This window comes from Amphiura filiformis, chromosome 10, assembly GCF_039555335.1.
Source record: "Amphiura filiformis chromosome 10, Afil_fr2py, whole genome shotgun sequence".
NCBI lineage: Eukaryota > Metazoa > Echinodermata > Ophiuroidea > Amphilepidida > Amphiuridae > Amphiura > Amphiura filiformis.
The window spans coordinates 12,892,589-12,912,443 of NC_092637.1; the positions used below are offsets into that span (position 1 = coordinate 12,892,589).

Here is a 19,855-nt window from a genome sequence, read left to right on the forward strand (position 1 = left end):
AGCAATATTATATGCATCTTATCCGTAAATTCAGTTTTAATACTGCATGCATTATTGTTTCGTGTCAAATATTTACTATATCTTTACCAATTCTGTCCTTCTTCTATTGTATTAAATTGATGTCCAACCTGGTATAATATAGGCACTCCAAAATAATATTGTAATAGGCCTACTTATGAAAAGTACGAGTATCAAACTATTAAGGCTTGGATAGGGACAGGTGGTATCATATAGGTCTTCATGATGATGATGATGATGATGATGATGATGATGATGATGATGATGATGATGATGATGATGATGATGATGATGATAATGATGATGATGATGATGATGATCATGATGATCATGATGATGATGAAAGAATTTAAAAAAAATTATATTCGTTGTTAAAAAATCATCATTCAAAATGAGTAGGACTTATGATAGCAACAGCTACTTAAAAAAATTCAACTAACTCAAATGAACACTAAAATAAAATGCTGAAATGTTCAACTAAATCGAACAATTACTTACCCACAGTGGCGTAACTAGACATTTTCATTTGGGGGTGGGGTGGGGGAAAGCGGGGGCAAACATAATAAATGAGGGGCAGGCATCGTTCAGGCTGTTTGGGTTTGTAAGGGGTGGAGTGGGTCTGAGGAGTTATGGGATCTGCTTGGAATGTGTCCCCGGAACATTGGCGTAGATTTCTTTTTGACATGGGGGGGGGGGGAATTGAAAAAACATTATGGTACAAATGCCATATTTAAGCTATTAAAGCTGGTGACATATAGGCCAATGGTACAAAAGTGGGATAAATGCCATTTATTTAACCTTAAAAATTGAATTTTTAAGGTTAAAATGACCAAATATGAGGTTAATTAATAACTCTCAGAAGTAGGCCTAATTTACCTTTTTTTTTCATGGGGGGGCAAGAGCTCTTCCGCTCCCCCCCCCTAGTTACGCGACTGCTTACTCATGTTAATTGAAAGACCGTCAAAAATATGAAAGATAAACTTTGCGTTACAATTTAAATAATTTGTAAATTGAAATAGACCAAGGCTTACGACCTAAGACCTGCTCTGAGGCAGGGCCAAGAAAAGCCGATTTAAGCCTGGTCTAACAGGCTTGCGTAGACTACGGCTACAGAAGACTGATTTCGAGAAATGCAAATTTTACTGAAGCCTGGAGCTAATCCTACAAGCCTGGCCCACGGGGTAACGAAGCCTCGAGGCTATGGTAGCCGTGCTTCGGGAAATACGTTTTCAGTTAAGCCTGGTCTTACAACCTCTTAAGCCTTGAGGCTAGACAAGCCAATTACTAAGCCACCCGTCGAGAAATTCGCCCTTAATGACAACTGATCCTGGTTAAACTGCCTACATGTATGCAGTAACCATGGTAACTTCGGTCTAGACCAAAACTACCTATACCTACATGCAGTAACATGCAGGCTGTGCTGGCTACTTGGAAGCCGTTTGGTGAGCTGCCAGGGGAGACGGACTTACCCATTTACACCATTACAGATCTGGCATTATTAGTGTAATAGATTATGTTGTCCTCAATAATGTAGGTAAAAATCAATACGTTGGTTTGGGAAGTTCTCTAAAACTAAGAATTTTTGCCTAATTTGATGTCACAGATGGATTTTTGCTATTCTAGATATGTATACGTTAATACATTAGACCAACAATTTAGCAGTTATCAGCCGAAAACACAATTTCGTAATTCCATGGTTAAGACAAACTTTAACAAAATTAATAAAGAACAAAAATCACATATTGCAGAAACGATAAAAGCACAAAATAATGAATACATAAGCAGAGAATAATACATTGCATAGGCCCTCTATCAATCCAAATTAATCCAATAAATGGGTTCAGTTCTTGAATATAACGATAGGAAATACAGGGTGAGTCAAAAAAGTGCAATAGGGAAAAGAATCCATTTTTATGTAAGAACCGATTTGAACCTTTTAGGTTTTAAAACATTTTATAAATGATATATCCATTAGTGACCTGTTGTGAAAAAACCAAGGAATTAGCATTTACTGTTTCGTTTTTATGACCCATTTTATAGCGATACCCAATTTTAATGTTTGTCCAAGAAACGTCTACAATTTGAATGTCAGCCCACTCTGTGTAAGGTATATTTGGAACAACTGCTATTTTCATAACCTTATTGGCATTGAAATTAAATGGAGCACCCAAATTGTTATTGTCCTTGGTCTTGTTTAAGGAAAAGAAACATTATTTGTTGTTATTTTCATTTTACCTTTACTTTAAAGATGTTTATTCTCTATCAAAAACATACACATTTGTAGGCGGATTTTTTCAAATGTCGAAATGGAATACGCGCAAATTGAAGTGGAGTGAATTATAAAATATCCAGTAGTTGGACATATTTAAAAAACTGGAGTTGGAGTCGAGTGAGGTATGAGGGACTTCTAAGTAATGTTAGAAAGTTTGTTTGAACAGAAAAAAGAAAAAAAAAACACGCAAAAAAGTCAGATTCAAAGCAGGTGCCTTTATCGTGCATTGTGTGCTCTCATTCAAAATACATGATACCTCGTGGACAAATAATGAAATTGGGTATCGTAGCAAAAGGGCTCATAAAAATTAAACGGTAGATGTGATTGACTTCATTTTTTCACAACAGGTGACTATTGAGTGTGGCATTTATCAAAATTTTAAATAATTGGAAAGTACAACGTGGTTCTTACACAAAAATCGATTCTTTGCTCTATTGCACTTTTGTTGACTCATCCTGTACATCTAGTAAATGACGATGCATTTTGTAAATGCTATTGAGTATAGAAAATAACATACGATATAGTATTTTTTTATATTTCTTCCTATAGATTAAAGCTAGTTATGTAATGTAAACGATAATGCTAACAAATTATTATTTTTTTGTTCTGGTATTAAACATATCCGTTTAAGGGGGTACTACACCCCTCGGTAAATTTGTGTATATTTTTGCCTTTTTCTCAAAAACTAATAACACAGTGGTAACAAAAGTTATTGATATTATAAGGGCAAGGAATCCAATTACTACATTTGAATTTCAGTGACCCAAGACAAGGGGTTCGTTATTTATGATAAGAAATAAGGTACCGCTAGGATGTACCTTATTTCCTATCATATATACTGAACCGCTTGCCTTGAGTCACTAAAATTTAAGTGTAGTAATTGGATTTCTTGCCTCAATAATATACATAACTTTTTTTTACCAGTGTGTTATTATTTTTTGAGAAAAACTCAAAAATAGTCACAAATTTACCACAAGGGTGTAGTTCCACCTTAATAAGTTCTAATTAAAGCCATAATGTACGATCTTTTAATATGAAATTAATTAATAATTAATTAATTATGGTTAATTTTTTTCAAACCTGATTTTTTTGTATATTTGTAATGTTTACACATTTGTTGTCTGTGTAGGTCAACAGAGCATAGTTCGACATATTATCATAATTAAAAATATATGATAATATGTCCTCCCATAGAACTGCGTGTTAAATGGCCAAAATAACCAGTGGGGTTTCTTTAAGTTTACCTTGTTATTTCAACCTAAAATGGACAGCAACCCTTCCCGTCAGTTATTACTAATATTATTGCAACATTTTAATGAAGAATAACAAAATCAAAATTTGACGGAAATCGTACATTGAGGCTTTAATTGGAAAACGAATTATCGTTTTTATGCTGCAGTTTAGATGCATTAAAAATATATGAATCTTTCCGTTGCTAATTGGAAAAAATAAAGCTTCATATATATACAAGTTAAAATCTGAAGAGCTTGTTTCCAAACCATGTTAAGTCCACAAACACATGTGTCTGATTTACGTGTGCGATATTGCAATGGATTGTGATGCTATAGGTATAGTAATTTGTTTCACAAATGAGAACAATAGTCTGCATATTGTTTAGCAGCATTGTTGTGGTAAATGATGGCTTGTTGATGGTACAACTCATTGTTGCTAATGTCAAACTTGTCAAAGTAATTGTTATTGTATTACACAAGTAAATGAGAAACATTGGGTTGTGGACTTAACATGGTTTGGAAACTAATAATAACTTCATAATAGTGATTCAGTTTCGTCGCCCTCTGTCCAAACGTTTTGTAATTACGTCATTATGGTCAAGTTTTTCTGAAAAAATAAATACTTTGCCCTCTTCCAGATTAGTGTAAACCTCCTTGATGAAGACTCAGACACGGACCGAGTGTGTGCGGTGTGCAAAATTAGTCTAATCTGTTTAGGGCTTTTTGAGGGTACTACACCTGTCCAATTTGTGCCTATTTTTTGCATTTTTCTAAAAATCATAGCGCATTAGTGACAAGTAAGATATGTATATTATAGGGCAAGGACTACAACTACTGCACTGGAAATTTTATTTCAGCACAGACAACAGTTGTGGAGTTACAGTCAAAATGAGGGAAAACCAGTATTTGATCAATAAATCAATAACTACTAACCTTGAGTTGCTGAATTTTCAGTGCAGTAGTTGTAGTCCTTGCCCCTATAATATACATATCTTACCTGTCACCAATGCGCTATCATTTTGGAGAAAAATGCAAAAATAGGCACAAAATTGGCCAGGGGTGTAGTACCCCCTTAAATGGTGATGGTGCTGATTCAGGTAGAAAACTCAATATATTGCTGGTAAAGCAAGAAGCTGGTTCTTTGATAATAAGTTCTGAATGACATTTCAATCAAATCATGAATAATAAGATTTTGAATTTGTTCAAATATCTTAAACTACGGTGGATGGAATACTTTTTGTCCACCGTCAAATTTTTTTTCTGGGTATATGTGACGTGTCATGTCAAAAGGAGACACTTTTGGGCAGGTTATGAATTTTGAGGTTTTTACATATCTTAAATATAGAGATATTTTGCTCCATAACGCCGTTTTCCCCAATGAAATCGGACATTCCTAAGCGAAGATATTGAGTTCGGAAGTTATGGTATTATAAAATTGGAAATTGAGATATCGGCCTTTAAAAATATTATTGACAATGTTGAGAGTAGGAATTAACTTGAAAAATGTCTCAAAAAATACAATATGCCAGTTATATTCCGGTCTGAAACTATCAGACAATATTTTTAACATTAATAACATCACAAATTCGCAACAAACCCAAATTGTGAAAAAATCACCCACCGGCAGATTTTTGGCTTTTCTCCATTTACGATCCTGCCCAAAAGTGTCTCCTTTTGACATGACACGTCACATATACTTGTATCCTATGTCTATTCTGCATTCTTGAATACGTTGATCAGGTTTTTAACACGTAATAATATTATTGAAGATGAATCTCTATAATTCTACTGCGTTACATTTTGCCAGAGTGTGTATGTATATCCGTGTTTATATTTGAAATAATCCGTGTAAAATGAAGCAACTTAACATTGACGAAACAAGGGATTTTTATGAAATTGAAAAATTGTTCTCGGTATAATACAACTTAATGTTATAGTAAGTGTACAATCTGTACCCCTTTTCTATTTGTCACGACATACATGCCTACAGAGGGATGATAAAAATGCACTAAATAAATTATTTGTCAAATTTACCATGATCATAATTGTGCCATAACAATAGTGTAAATTTAAAATGAGAATTCTTTCAAAAGGGATGAGAATTGAACAAAACTATAAGCATTGAGCTATGATAATTACCGTGTTATATTTTTTCGGTTAAAAACAATGTGACAAGTTGTTTATATGTTAATTAGTATGTCTCATTCGGTCGGATGAGAAAGCATGCCCAGGGGTTCACTGTGTCATAGAAATAAGAAATTTTCAATTCTCATAGTTTGGTCCAATTCTCATCGCTTTAGAAAGATTATCAATGACGAAATAGAAGCACACTAAAAATCATTTCCTTAATTCTCTGTTTGCAGTATATCTATCATATGAGTACTTACGTAATATATGTGATACGTAATATGACATTACACATGTAGTATATACGATACGTATAATAATGGGCTATTCCAGAAAATAAGATGCACACCCCCTATAGAGGAGTTCGAATTTCCGGACTTTTTGTTCAATCGTGACTGTTGGAAATCCAGACTTTTAAAATCAGAAATCCTCCATTTGAGAGGTCATTTTGGTCATTTCCGTGATTTTTCCTTCGTTTAATTGGATTTCCAAGCTTTTTCAAGTGACATTGGCAACTGGAATTCCAATCGTTTTCATAAAGCAGACTTGGAAATCTGGAAATTTCTTTGATTGAAAATTTACTCCTCTATAGGGGGTGTGCACATATTTTCTGGAATAGTGCAATGCGACTGAAAGCCCCTGTAGTTTGCGCAACTCTCAACTACCATATCCTTCTATAAGATGTTCACAAGTGTCACGTAAAGGCTTTGTCATAGATATCACCAATCTCCAGTTCTGTAGCTTCTGACATTTATGTTGCTCTATTGTTTTCGTAAATGTCGCCTGTAAAGTCAAGGTAGGTCTGGATTGCCTCATAGCAGAAAGTGTACTGGGCCTGGATATATGTAAAGAATAACCATTCATGAAACATCCAAGGACAGATGATCACCAGCAGAATTTTATAAAAACTATGGAGTTTTGCTGGTATTGGTTTAATTTGTTTTCATAAAGTTCTATGTAATATTACATTTTGGGTTAAAAGAATACAAAAATATACAAGTATGATAAAAAAAAGGCATTGTGCCTGTGCAACATTGGAGCAAACTAAACCTGAAGGTTAAAGACCACTAATTATGTATTTCACGGGTTTCAATGGGAAAATGCCTAATTTCGGGTGGAATTTTCTCATATTCAGAACTCTCACAGTTCAATGCCACTAATATCAGGTGAAACTATATGATTTAGATGCCAAATGATCAACAATTCAACATAGGTTGACCTGAGACATTTCTTGTTTTAACGCACTGAACCGTAAACACCTTAAAATGACAGTGCGCCCTCGAAGCTGAAAGTTACAACATGATAGGGCGAATATTTACTAAAAACCGAAGCCGTGCGTATGAATTTTGGTACTATTACAACTAAAATGTCATATAATGAGAGAAAATGTACCATTTTGAAGCATCAAACTCGAAAAAGTACTTTTTTGGCTATATAACTTGATCAATTTCAGCGATTTTAATGCAGTCTTTTCGAATGCCATGAAAACAAATAGTTACTCGTCGTATTTCAATGTATCGCCCAGGCCTATTAGTGGTATTTAACCTATAGGATGATTCAAAGTACCTTGCCTTAATTTATGTTTCCTATGTTATGATATCGAATTGAAAACAATCTGATTACAAGCCGACGTCAAACGTCGACTTGTGCTGTTTCTTTCCAATTCTTCTTCTTCTTCTTTCTTTCTTTCTTCTGGCAACCGCAATCAACTATCAATGTAGCTCCGCAAGGGATTGACGTTAAAAATATTTAGGACCCCAAAGGTCAAAGTTTAGGGGTCAAAGATCAAATTGCGGCTTGTACTCAGATTCTGTTGACTCTAGTTTGTTATCTACTTTTATGTTCCCAATAAAAAGAAAAGTAAAAAAAAAAAAAAAAAGCGAAAAGATTAAAATTAATGTTCTCTTACCAGATTCTGCACAGCTTGAGGTCTGACCAATCGCATTCTCCTCACGACTTGAAAAATATCAATGTCGTCATCTTTGTCCAGTGTTTCAAGAATCAACATGATTGCAAGAAATGCACAGGATGCCCCGACTCCATTTCTGTTTTAAAGGCAAAACACTTTGATTACTCTGTGAATATGAATGTTCCTAAAATAAATACACTGCTTATCAAAGATCTATTTCTTCGCGGGATTTCATGTTTTGCTGTTAGATAAACGTAAATATCGTTTAGGAAGTTTCAATTACTTCACTGAGGTACTGTTATGGTGTAGGGGTGGAATGTGCCCTCAGTAATTTAATTTACAGTGATTTTATTTTAATTTACTTTATTTCATGAGAGATAAGAGAAAGGGGAAAAACCAAGAGTTTGTATATGATGACATTATTTTAGGGGAAACCCATTTGGTTACAGTAAACCAACTCAATCAGAGTTATTAATAATCTGGGAAAACCCCACTATTCTGGAACATTCTATATATTGCATCTTTGGGAAAATCCCTTAGATTGTAAAATAGATAATATATGACATCATTTTAGAAATTCCTATAGGAAATGAATGACAGAATGGCCATTGCTCCTTGCAGAATAACATGAGAGATAGTTGTGCTTCAAAAAGAGGTGCATTCGTGTGAATTTGGGTAAAAGGTGATTTTGGCCTTGAGTCAGTGCGACTCGTAATAAGGGGTATCTGGTGCATCCGTAAATTAGGCAGGTAACGTGCGTAACGTGAATAGGGTATCAAATTCATGTACAATTAGCTGCAGATTCGACCACCGTCTTCACCTCGGGTTAGGAAATTAATTCTGACCAAGATGTATTTTTTCTTTTTATGTCAACATGTAACCCTTGGCCAACTAAGACAAACTTTGCAACACGATCTATGAAGGGGGTTTTGGTGCATCCCACGTCACAGGCTAATATTGACCAATGTTTATATGGCTATTGGTCTCTGTCCAAATAAATACCTCAGTTAATGTCGTTATGACATCATTTTGAGCGCACCCTCTCAATATGGTAAAATTGGGTTTACATAGTGCTAAAGACGGATTAAAAAATAAGTGTAAATACGAACGCCGGTTATAAAATATTAGTGGTCGTACAATGAAAGTTTATTGCGTAAGTTTATAGTTCTTACATGCAATGGACGGTTACTCGGTGGTAGTTACTCTGTTTCAGCCACTGGCTGAGACACTCTATCAAAGCAAGAACAGAGTATGGAGAGTCTGGTCGGTCATCTCTAGATGGCCAGTTTTGTAGTGCAAATTGTTTGACTGTTCGAACACCTTCACCCTGAAATTAAAAGGAAAACAAGTGTGTTAAAGTAATTGATCGGAAATAAATGTTTACCATATCTTGTATCTCTCTTGCAGTGGTAACTACGTATCACATACATAAGGGCCCACCTCGTTTTTTACAGATTGCTTTGTGTTTTGAAACCTTAAAGTCCACCTCTCTTTCTCAGACTCAGACTTCTTCCTGGATAATGTTACTGGTGGGAAAGGGACCTTTCCTGCACAACAAGCGTGTTTACCTCCGGGTTTACCTTCCCCGTTTACACCATTAACAGTAATTACTTGGATTCAGTGAAGCAAGCGGGATTGCGTGTCTTGCACAAGGACACAACATGTAACATGTATTACGCGATGTGACATGATCCCGCGACCCGTATACGCGTTCTATAATATTAAACTTAATCACTACTCCAACGTGCTCCCATAGATCCTCCAGACAATGAGTCTGTTACCTTTCCATTAAATCGAAGTTTTGGTGTCTTGCGCAAACCATTACACGCAATAATTTTGACATAATTTTCTGTTCTACTTAAAAAGAAAAAAAATGTACCAATTCCTTCGCATTTGAGAGGCGAAACGTCCTTACTACCACATCACTAACACTGTTGTCCTCCTCCGAACATTCTATTGTGAGTGGGCCAAAGGTGATCTTGGTTCCCTTGTCTGGCCAATACTTGATCATAGTCTGCAAGAACAAACATTAAATAACAAATTTGTATCCCTTTTCCTTGATTTTTATAGCACATAAACGAAAACCATTCTAAATCAACGTGGAATGTGACGTAACGTAAGCGTCCGGGCCGTATAAACACGGCCCTGGTTAAGGAGACAGCGATGTCGTCTGTTTTGCTTACGATACTGGCTGTTGCCGTATTGAACGAGGATATCCTATACCGCGTTGCTGTCTTCTAGGCTTTCTGCTCCTTTGGCCAATATGTTAATGAATGAATATTGCTTATTTGCCTATTATTATAAAAAGGATATACTGAAATGAAGGCAACACTTACCGGGTCTTGCTTGTCCAAGGTGTTGATCATAACAATTGAAGAGAATTTGTAATCATACATCATACGCCAGATATCAGCTACTGTGCCTGGAAGAGGCATTTGTGTGACTATGTGCTGTTTGCTCGTCTGGTTACCCTGGAAATAAAATAACACGTGTTTTGTTACAGTCCACAGTGTCATCGCCCCGATATCTTCATGACAGAAATCGCCACGCATGGCCATTTTGTATCGACCTGTTTAATAGTTTTAAGAAGGACATCTAAGGCTACTGACAATAGCCCCGATTAGCTCGGTGACTGACCTCGCTATGTGTCAGTCGGGCATGGTACTCCATAGGTCATATACTTTTAGACTACCTTCTGCGCTATATAAATCAAAATTATTTAAACCCGTTATTCAAAATCTCGCACTGTGATTTGTTGAAGCGCGTCACGTGACAGACCATTTATTAGCGATAAAGTGTCAAGGGCAACGAACTTTATGTTCTTCTATCATCACATGAGAATGGAATGTCAGGGGTGTGTTATTGTATGTGCATACCTGCTTATAGGGGAGAATGGAATGTTAGGTTGTGTTATTGGAATGTGCTTACGCTTTGGCTACGCGTATGCGCTCCACCTTGAGGTAAACAACTTGAAATATTTAGGCAAATAATTTGATATTTTCTCTTTAAATCACACTATTTTGTGGTAATAGAATAGAAATAAAGGGTGCAGCATTATCCTTTACACGCAAATAATGTGTCCTCGGCAGTAAAACGTTTAAATAATGGGTTCGGCTGCGCCTCACCCATTATTTACGTTTTACTGCCTCGGACACATTATTTTCGTGTAAAGGATCATGCATTACCCTTTATTTCTTAATTAGTACTCCATCGCTGAGCGATGAGCGATTGATATTTGACCAATAAGGAAGCGCGCTTTTCCCAACGCAACAAAAGGCGCTCTACCTCATTGGGCTAAAAAACAATCGCTATCGCTCAGCGATGTAGTATAAATTCAGCTCTATTTACATCAATATAAGCTGCGTTGATATAATTGGTGCTGTTTTTTACTTCCGTCATCAAGTACGGTCGAGAACTATCAGCTGTAAGACAAAATAATAGGGAATGATTTATTACATCAGAACACATAAAGATTACAATTTGAAAACATCAATTCGTCCATTTGTACAATCGTTTTGTAGAGTGCAATGAATTTAAAAATTTAAAAATTTATAGCAATCAAACTTTGTTGCAAATATTATCAATATGTGATGTATATATTTATTATGTAATTATACGGGGTCCATATATTAAAGGAAGGTGATCTTATATATTTGGACATTTAAATTGGAATTAAGAGGCGAGGCCCTATAAACCAAAAGAGGACTTCCCCGTCAGGTCCATAACACTCGCACTTATACCTCCGTGACATTATGTATAACATAAAATGTTGTCTCTTCAAGCATTCATGCAAAAAGATCATGTAAATGTTCCTTATAAATACGACAAATTCTTTATGGAATGACTGACATTTAATACAGCCTAAAACTGGTAGTCTACAGTGTTTTTATTAATGATATTCATCATGATAATGTAATAAATTGATATCAAATGAAAAATCCTATTTTTCTCATTAACATGCTCCAATCAGTAGTTCCAAATCGGTGTATTTCCGAAGATATCATCAAAAAGGTGCTGAATTAGTCGAAAACGTGGTATACCACAGTTAAGACTAATTCGACAGTTTTTGACGATTTTTTCAGAAATATACCGATTTGGAATGCCTAATTTTAATATGTTAATGAGAAAATTATGAGCTTTCACCTGATACCCAAATCTGCATTATGATAGGTAAAGTTAGGGATGAGGCTGTCAATCACCTTTAAGTTTATGGTTTTTCTTTATTGTGGACTATGTTGCATTTCAATACCATCTGAACACTATCATTCAATAGTTTATGGCATTCAAATGTTGGGTAAACTAATGGCAAATGTGCTTGACTTTGGAGTAAATATTTGAACTATTATTAGTAACAATCGTCAGCCTAAAGGGGAATTAAAAGTTAAGTTTCCTCCATCTGCTATAGGGATAGGGATAAAAATCTACTCAATTGGAAAATAGGCCTATGTTGATTACTTTAGTGTAACAATACAAGTCATGTTTATGGATGAACGATGACAGAGAAAAATATATATCGTGTATTTTTAATCTTACTTGGTACGATATCAGGAAATCGGTTCTTGGGTATATTTTCCTCCATATAAAGACCGCCTTGACACTTATGTTGTTTTGGAAACGTTGTTATTTCCTCTAAAACCTGTGTATTATATGAAATGATAACGATGACGATTCTGGTAAAAATGTACCTTTTTCGGTAAATCCAAAAATTCTTTGCGATTTACCCGAGATATCGCCATTTGACGTCATGCCGATGTGCACCATCGTTATACAATGAGCGCATCGGCGTGACGACATATCAGGCCACTACTAGTACTATACTGTTTTATTTTTCTGCAGCAATGATTTATAAACGAATTTATTTAATATTTGAAATATATTTATATTACAATCATTTCATATTTCTATTCTATATTACCTCCACGACTCATTATTCAAAATCGCGCACTGTGATTTGTTGAAACGCGTCATGTGAAAGACCATTCATAACCTCCGTGTATCACGCCATATTTGCGTCCCAATCAAATTGGTCGTTAGATTACGCACACCGCAGAGTACCGGGGCGGAGGTTATTGATATCCATTAATTAACAATAAAGTGGCCAGGGCAACGAACTTTATGTTCTTCTCGCGTCACAGCGCACAGCAAAGCGCGATACAGAATATTAGCGTCGTTACGCATTCTACGCAAGGCAATACGCTTGGTTACGCATTCAATAATTCTGTAATACTCGCTATCACTTACGCTTTGGCTATGCGTATTGCGTAGGCGCTCCAACTTGAGGTCAACAACTTCAAATATTTGGGAAAAAAGTGATATTTTCTCTTTAAATCGCACTATTTTGTGGTAATAGAATAGAAATAAAGGGGGAATCATTATCCTTTACACGCAAATAATGTGTCCTCGGCAGTAGAAACGTTTAAATAATTTACGTTTTTACTACCTCGGACACATTATTTGCGTGTAAAGGATAATGCATTACCCTGTATTTCTTAAATATACAATCGTTTTAAACGACCAATTCAAAGTTATTCAAAAATTAAAACAAATTTTATTAAAAATCCTCTCATTCTGTACTATTTTTCAAAGGAAAATTATTTTCCTTATTTGCATTAATATGTTCATCGAATTTTCATTGGAGTCCAGATTTTTTTCTTATAATTTTTCTTATTATTTAGAGTAGTACCTCGAATTGCCTTTGGATACCAGATCTCTGCGTGATTGGATCAACTTGCTTCAGCTTTGTAAACTCTGCTTGGAATGAAGTTCTTGGAATGGCTGTGTCACCGGAAAGAAAGTGCTCCAATAGAACCTCGAAAATAAATTGATACTGTACCTATCGGATAATTCGAGGATAAACGAGATATTTATTCTAAAAACTATATCTCAATAAACATAGCAATATAAATAAATAGATAAATAAATAAATAAATAAATAAATAAATACATAAATAAATAAATAAATAAATAAATAAATAAATAAATAAATAAATAAATAAATAAATAAATAAATAAATAAATAAATAAAAGATTGAAGCAGACATAGAATAGGCATACATTAATACAGGGGTATTTCTCTGAAAAGGTGTACTACTGGAAGATAGGCAAATATGAATTTGAAAATGATTATAAAAATGTTTCCTTTACATATCTGCAAGGATGTAAGTCTCTAGTGCATGAAAACAATATTTGGCGCAATCTTTAGGGCGCCCTCTATGTTATAGAGGGCGTAATCTGCAGGTTGTGCCAGGTGAGCATCATCTCCGTCACATTTAGGCCAAAAAAGAACTAAGGACAAAAAATTGTTAAAACTCTTAATTATGAGTTTTATGGATAACTTGTAAGTTGCTTGATTCATGTTTGCTTTTTTCATTTAAAAAAATATGATTTTGTACTTTCATCATTTAGTTGGGACAATGAGAGGCAGGCTGTACGGAAAATGTCATGTCTGATAGTATTTTTTTTATATAAACTTAAGTATATTCATAATTTTGCTTGAAATAACTAAATAAATTTCTATTGACATAGTAAACACATACAATATCAATTACATTTCCAAATAGTAAATTCCATGTTGTCTGGGTCAAAGGTCAAATAAAGGTCAACAACAATTGTGATGGAGATGACAATGCTGTGATGGAGATGATAGTGATGTGACGGAGATGATATTTCTACACAAATTCCTATAGAGAATCATCTCCGTCACAGACATTTGATTTCAGTAATGTTTTCACACTACTTGAAAATGAAATTCATACAGATGAGAAGGTTTAGAATTGGTAAGCATTTTCTGATAAACTAAACTGGACTTCGCTGTATCTCAAGATGATGGTGATGTGACGGAGATGATATTTCTACACGAATTCCTATGGAGAATCATCTCCGCCACGGCAAATTGTGACGCCAACTGATGTAGCGGAGATGATGGTTCAGACATTGCTTACGATTAATAGCAGGGTTAAGCTTACTTACGTGTTACATATCACCACAACAACTTGTGGGACATATTCAACCATCATTATTTTCCGGAAAAATTCAACAATAAGACTTATATCAAATTGATCAGAAACGTTTGGAGATGATGTTGAATAAAGGTACGCGCGTGTATACTTGAAGATACCCTCAAAATTGGCAGGAAAAGAGTGCCAATGTGCACCTATTCCGGGTTGATGTTTTTCGTCGTCTGTAAAAGGCAGCGTACAGGGTCAAATTATTGACCTCTGATATTTGGTCTTCACCTCCAGCCGTTTTGATGCCAATGTGACGGCAATGATGCAAAACCAAGGGACAGCAATTTTTGACACAAATTTTTGAATTATTCCATAAAATTGACTTTAGAAGTGGTTTTAAGCATTTAAACCTTCTTAGACATGATATTTACCCCAGTTAGTGGTAATTTTCACTTCCCACACTTGCTCACAAAAATACTACAAAATCACTAAAATTCGGTGCGTGACATCGGGACATGGGGTTTTCAGGGGGGTTGTCAGATATTGAAGAATTTTTTGACTCCAAGAAATTAATTTTTCCCCACTTGGATGTTCTTAACTATTTTCATACATACAAAAGTCCATGACTAAGCCAAAAATGAAAAAATCCGCTTTTAAAACTTTTATGAGCGCCGAAAGTCGCAGGACTTAAAAGTCCCCCTTTTCAGAGAATCACCCTATTAATAAAAATTCAAGGTCATCAGAACAAAATAATTTGATTTAAATTTAAACTTCGCTTACATATGTGACCTGCTCTCACAAAATGAGTATAAAGTTGACTTTCTGAGATTATAATGTCAATATGAGAAAGGTTTTTTAACACAAGTCAACACATACATAAATGACAGCCAGTGAAAAAATTTCACTGACTATCCAGGATTTGAACCTGGGACCTTCGGATCACCGGACCGATGCTCTACAAACTGAGCTAATAAGTCGGATGGAGAAGAGCAGTGATGTTATTATCTATAGGCCTTCAGTTTAATACCCGCCCTTTAAAATCCTTATTTTATACCCTTTAAAATTATAACAAACATGTTAAGATGGCTCCTTGCTTTGATTTTCAAAAATCAATATTTTCTTTTGCTTTGTACTGAATTTGCCATGTTTAGTAGAATGCATCTTGCCCTGGTGACGTTATCCTGGGAGCAGGTCATACAATGATAAATATTGCACACTTACTGCTTGTTGCACCATTTTCATCCGATTGTTCCTCATATTTGATACGAACATAAACACGTCAACAACGCTCTCATATTTTGCTTGCTCCATCACAGCTTCGAGAGTGAGATACGCTCCTGTGCGCCCAACACCGGCGCTAGAAACAATATTACGCCAAAGTATGTTTAACCGATACATTTGGTTAGGTTCAGCAATTGCCTGAATTCTTAATGCTATATTTTTAACGATTTAATTAAGTATCTATATAAAATGCAATTTAGTCCCTCTTAACGAAACATTATTGCTATAACTGGTGTAGTGACTGCCCAATTGGGTGGATTAAAGCCGCTTAAAATGTTAGATTCTTTTGTGTTGTACACTGTCATTGTTCTTTTGTCTACGTGACACATATGTGATAGAATGCAGTTTAAAATACCCTCAAAGGCCGCATCATTTCACATTTTAGGTGAGTTGGAGCCGACGGGGACCCAACTTTGACAGCCATTGAGGTGGAGGAATGCGTGAAATTGGATTCGTCTATAACATGTCGGTACACTATCCGAGAATTCATTCCAGGTATTCTCATGATTATTAGGGAGTGTTCAGAAATACTTTGGTGGGGGGGGCTGGTAAAAGGGAGGGGGCCAAAAAGTTTTGGACCTTAAAAGAGGGGGGACCAAAAGTTTAAGGTGGTAGGAAGGGGGGGCCAAAAAGTTTTCAGCTTTAAAACCCAAATTTTCGCACGCTTCGCGTGCATTGAGACCCTCTATATCACTTTAAACATGGGCAAGTTTTGGTTTTGAGTACTTTTGTTGGAAAAAATGATGGCACTTAGTGTACACATATCTAATAATTTTAAAATTAATATAACATTAAACATGATCAGCAACATGCAACACTGGCTTAGTCTAAGAAATACAGTGACAATTTTTATCATAGAATTTTGTATCTCTTCAAAGTAGGCTACAAACATGATTATGTACCAATCTGATCAAAATACAACTAAATCAAGAAAATATTGCAAATAAATTGGATTTCTTTGCACGTAAACTTCAGTTTACTATTTCTCCACTGTGCTATTTCTCATTGCAAAATTATTTTGTACACATATAGGCCCATGGGTAGATTTACCATAGGGCAGAGTGGGTACAGGCCCAGGTGCCACGATCTTTGGGGGCCAAAACTGATACATGTGTACATTTATTTGCGTGACCAAATTAATCTCATATTTGACCATTTTAGCTTTTTGCATAAATTAGTTCCAATTTTAACAATATTTGACCATTCAAGCTTCAATATGGCCAAATTTTTTTGCGCGCTTCGCGTGCATTTGTACTATCATAATAGCCACGGATCAACAATTATGCTGATGTGCCTATGAACTTCCAAATAAATCCTCTGTTTCATTTTATCCCTGTAAAATCAGATAAACACCCTGATTTGGGACAAACCTAAATTAAGTGAATATTTCCTTGTGCTTGTATTTCATGCGCAATTGTCCCACCAGGAATGTTTCAAACATTTGCCTCCCTCAATGACATGTGATCTGACCCAGATACCACACCACTGGAAACAACACTATTAAGTATAATGTTTGTTATACGACGAGAGGGGGGTCAAAAAGTTTTGTCTGTCAAAGAGGGGGTCAAAAAGTTTAGCGGTCCGTCGAGGGGGGGTCGAAAAAAAGTTTACGAGTGAAAATTTTGAGGTAGACCAGCCCCCTACCAAAGTATTAATGAACACTCCCTTAGGACTCAACACGAAGTACTTGCTATCAGCGTATTTGTAATAACCTGTTGCAAGTTCACCTGATAATTGATATTGCTGTCCCTGACACTTAATGATAACGCCTTATCACTCCAGTGACCATGTTGATCACTGATCTCTGTAAAACATTTATTGTATCTCTGCATCTTACATCAGTTCACTTTTTGAAAAATTACACAATTTAACATACTCGTTTGATTAAAAAAAAAGCTTTTGGTGATATTACTTAATACCTGCAATGTACTACAGTTGGTCCAGCGCCCTTCGGGATGTATTCACCGACTCGTTTCATGAATTTGAGCAGTGAAGGCGCTTGAGGAACGCCCATATCAGGCCAAGCAGTGTAATGGTACTGGCGTACTTCAAATTGATCACCTGGCCCTTCGGTTACCTTCAGAAAGAATCAGTTCAAAATTATTACTTTAAGTTTGTTTGGGTTGGTTCTTTCTTTTTAAAAGGGCATTTCGTGATCCACAGCCTCATCCCCCACTTTTCTCAAAAAAGTTGAGATTTTTATATCACTGGAATACTCTGGCTACATAATGTTTATGTACAAAATATTTCTTGCAGATTAATTCGTTTAGCAAAGATATCGCGAAATTTGAATTTCGTTCTGGTGCACCAGAACGAAATTGCAACGTTTTGTCTATGGAGCAGTGTAATACACATAATCATGCATAACTCGCAAACGCAAAATCGGAATCAACTGAAATTTTGGGAATATGCTTTTTTCGTGGATATGTACTGAAAAATCTCATAAAAAGAGGATGCTAGGATCACGAAATACTCCTCTAAGTTTGTTTGTTTGCTTATTTTTATGTTCTTGTATTTTGGATCTTTGTATTAGGAATAAGGTCATAAATTAACCACTTGAATGTAATTCAGTTTGTAAAGTACGTATGATAGGCCTTTTGCTCAGAAGACATCGTAAAATGCAAATTAATTTTGTGTTAAGCTAAACTGTGTATCTACACAATCCCTACACAATATTTACAACTTAGATAAATGTTGATTGTTCTCGTCTTTTGACCAATATAAATATTTCTTTTTACACATTCAGTATTATAGAGTACACCCTCTTACTGGCTGAATAGTGAATGTTCTAATAACGTAGTCACCAAATGCCTCCTCTCCTGTCGGTGTCACCATGACGTCTTCATATTGAGTAGTCTCAGCTGGCCAGTACTTATCGCACTTAATCTAAGAAATTTACAAGAGGAAATGTGTTATGGAATTTGCGTGAATTTCCTGTTTGCAAACTAAGCAGTATCAATAAATATTATCAAATTACACGGTCAATTATGCCCCCCCCCCACACACACACATCCCGCTTGTTTGTGGTGGTAAAAATAGGTCCATGGACATTTGCGCATACAGTTTCTCACACATTTTCAGAATATTTTTAAATAGATTTTCTCATTTTAAAAATTTGTTGATTGAATTTCACCTTTTACCAGTGCCCCAACCCCCCGGTAGGAGCGGCCTGGGTACGCCACTGTTATTGCATAATATTTGCTTGGTGCACTCATTAGTGCACACACTAATCGTGTCATGATATTACCACATAATATTTGCATGGTGTACCCTTGCCCATTTACTTCTGTCTCCTTTAAATCAATCCTAGATAGCAAAATTGTCGCTACAACCACCATAACATACTATCATACCTTGATCATATTCATAACTTTCAATAGCAATAATCATGAAGCCATTTGTTGCGTACTAATGTAAATTTGCAAGAGTGCACCAAGCAAATATTGTGTCCGTTGCGTACATCCAGACCGCTTCTACCCGGGGGGTCTTGTAAAGGTGCATTTTGCCGCCCCTTCATGAACAGCCCGAAAAGGTTGACCCGGTATTTTTTTGGATGGATTGAAAAAAGGCGCTATCAACCTAAAAACAAACAAAAATGTTCACAATTTTTAACAATTTCCCTCGACTTCCCGCGACAATTTCCCGCGACTTCTTCTTCTGCTGGCCCTTTCATTTAGCCCCATGCTTTACCCCCAAGCCCCCCTCAATATACGGGCATGAATAAGCAAGGTGAATATATGAGGTGTAATTAGTTTCTATATATGTTGCAATGGGGCTAAATAACTATTTGATTTGAAAATATAGTGAGGATACAAAATCTAGCGATACAATTATAATAAGTAGGCTAGGTCTAACTAAGTAACTAACTAACCTTAGCATTTTCTACCAGATTGGTAAGCATGATAATTTTTCTGACATTGTATTGCCACACCATCCGCCAGAAGCAGCAATTTGAAGCAGTATTAGGACCTGAAATATACGGTAACATGTGTATCAGATACATGCTTTTGCAATATCTATACACTCAGAACGCTAATGACTATCGTCTATTGTTATGCATAGTCGTGCT

General features: G+C 35.7%; 1 protein-coding gene across 1 annotated transcript in view; it reads right to left on the reverse strand.

Annotated features, from left to right (window-relative positions):
• LOC140161677 (receptor-type tyrosine-protein phosphatase delta-like) overlaps nucleotides 1–19,855 on the reverse strand; it is a 161,960-nt gene that overhangs the window by 93,481 nt on the left and 48,624 nt on the right. The window contains exons 32-37 of the mRNA XM_072184977.1: nucleotides 19,658–19,755; nucleotides 18,556–18,672; nucleotides 17,706–17,863; nucleotides 15,727–15,862; nucleotides 13,242–13,391; nucleotides 12,092–12,194 (exon numbers count right to left, since the gene is read on the reverse strand). Coding sequence (XP_072041078.1) covers nucleotides 12,092–12,194; nucleotides 13,242–13,391; nucleotides 15,727–15,862; nucleotides 17,706–17,863; nucleotides 18,556–18,672; nucleotides 19,658–19,755 — 762 coding nt within the window. The remainder of the gene's footprint in view (nucleotides 1–12,091; nucleotides 12,195–13,241; nucleotides 13,392–15,726; nucleotides 15,863–17,705; nucleotides 17,864–18,555; nucleotides 18,673–19,657; nucleotides 19,756–19,855) is intronic.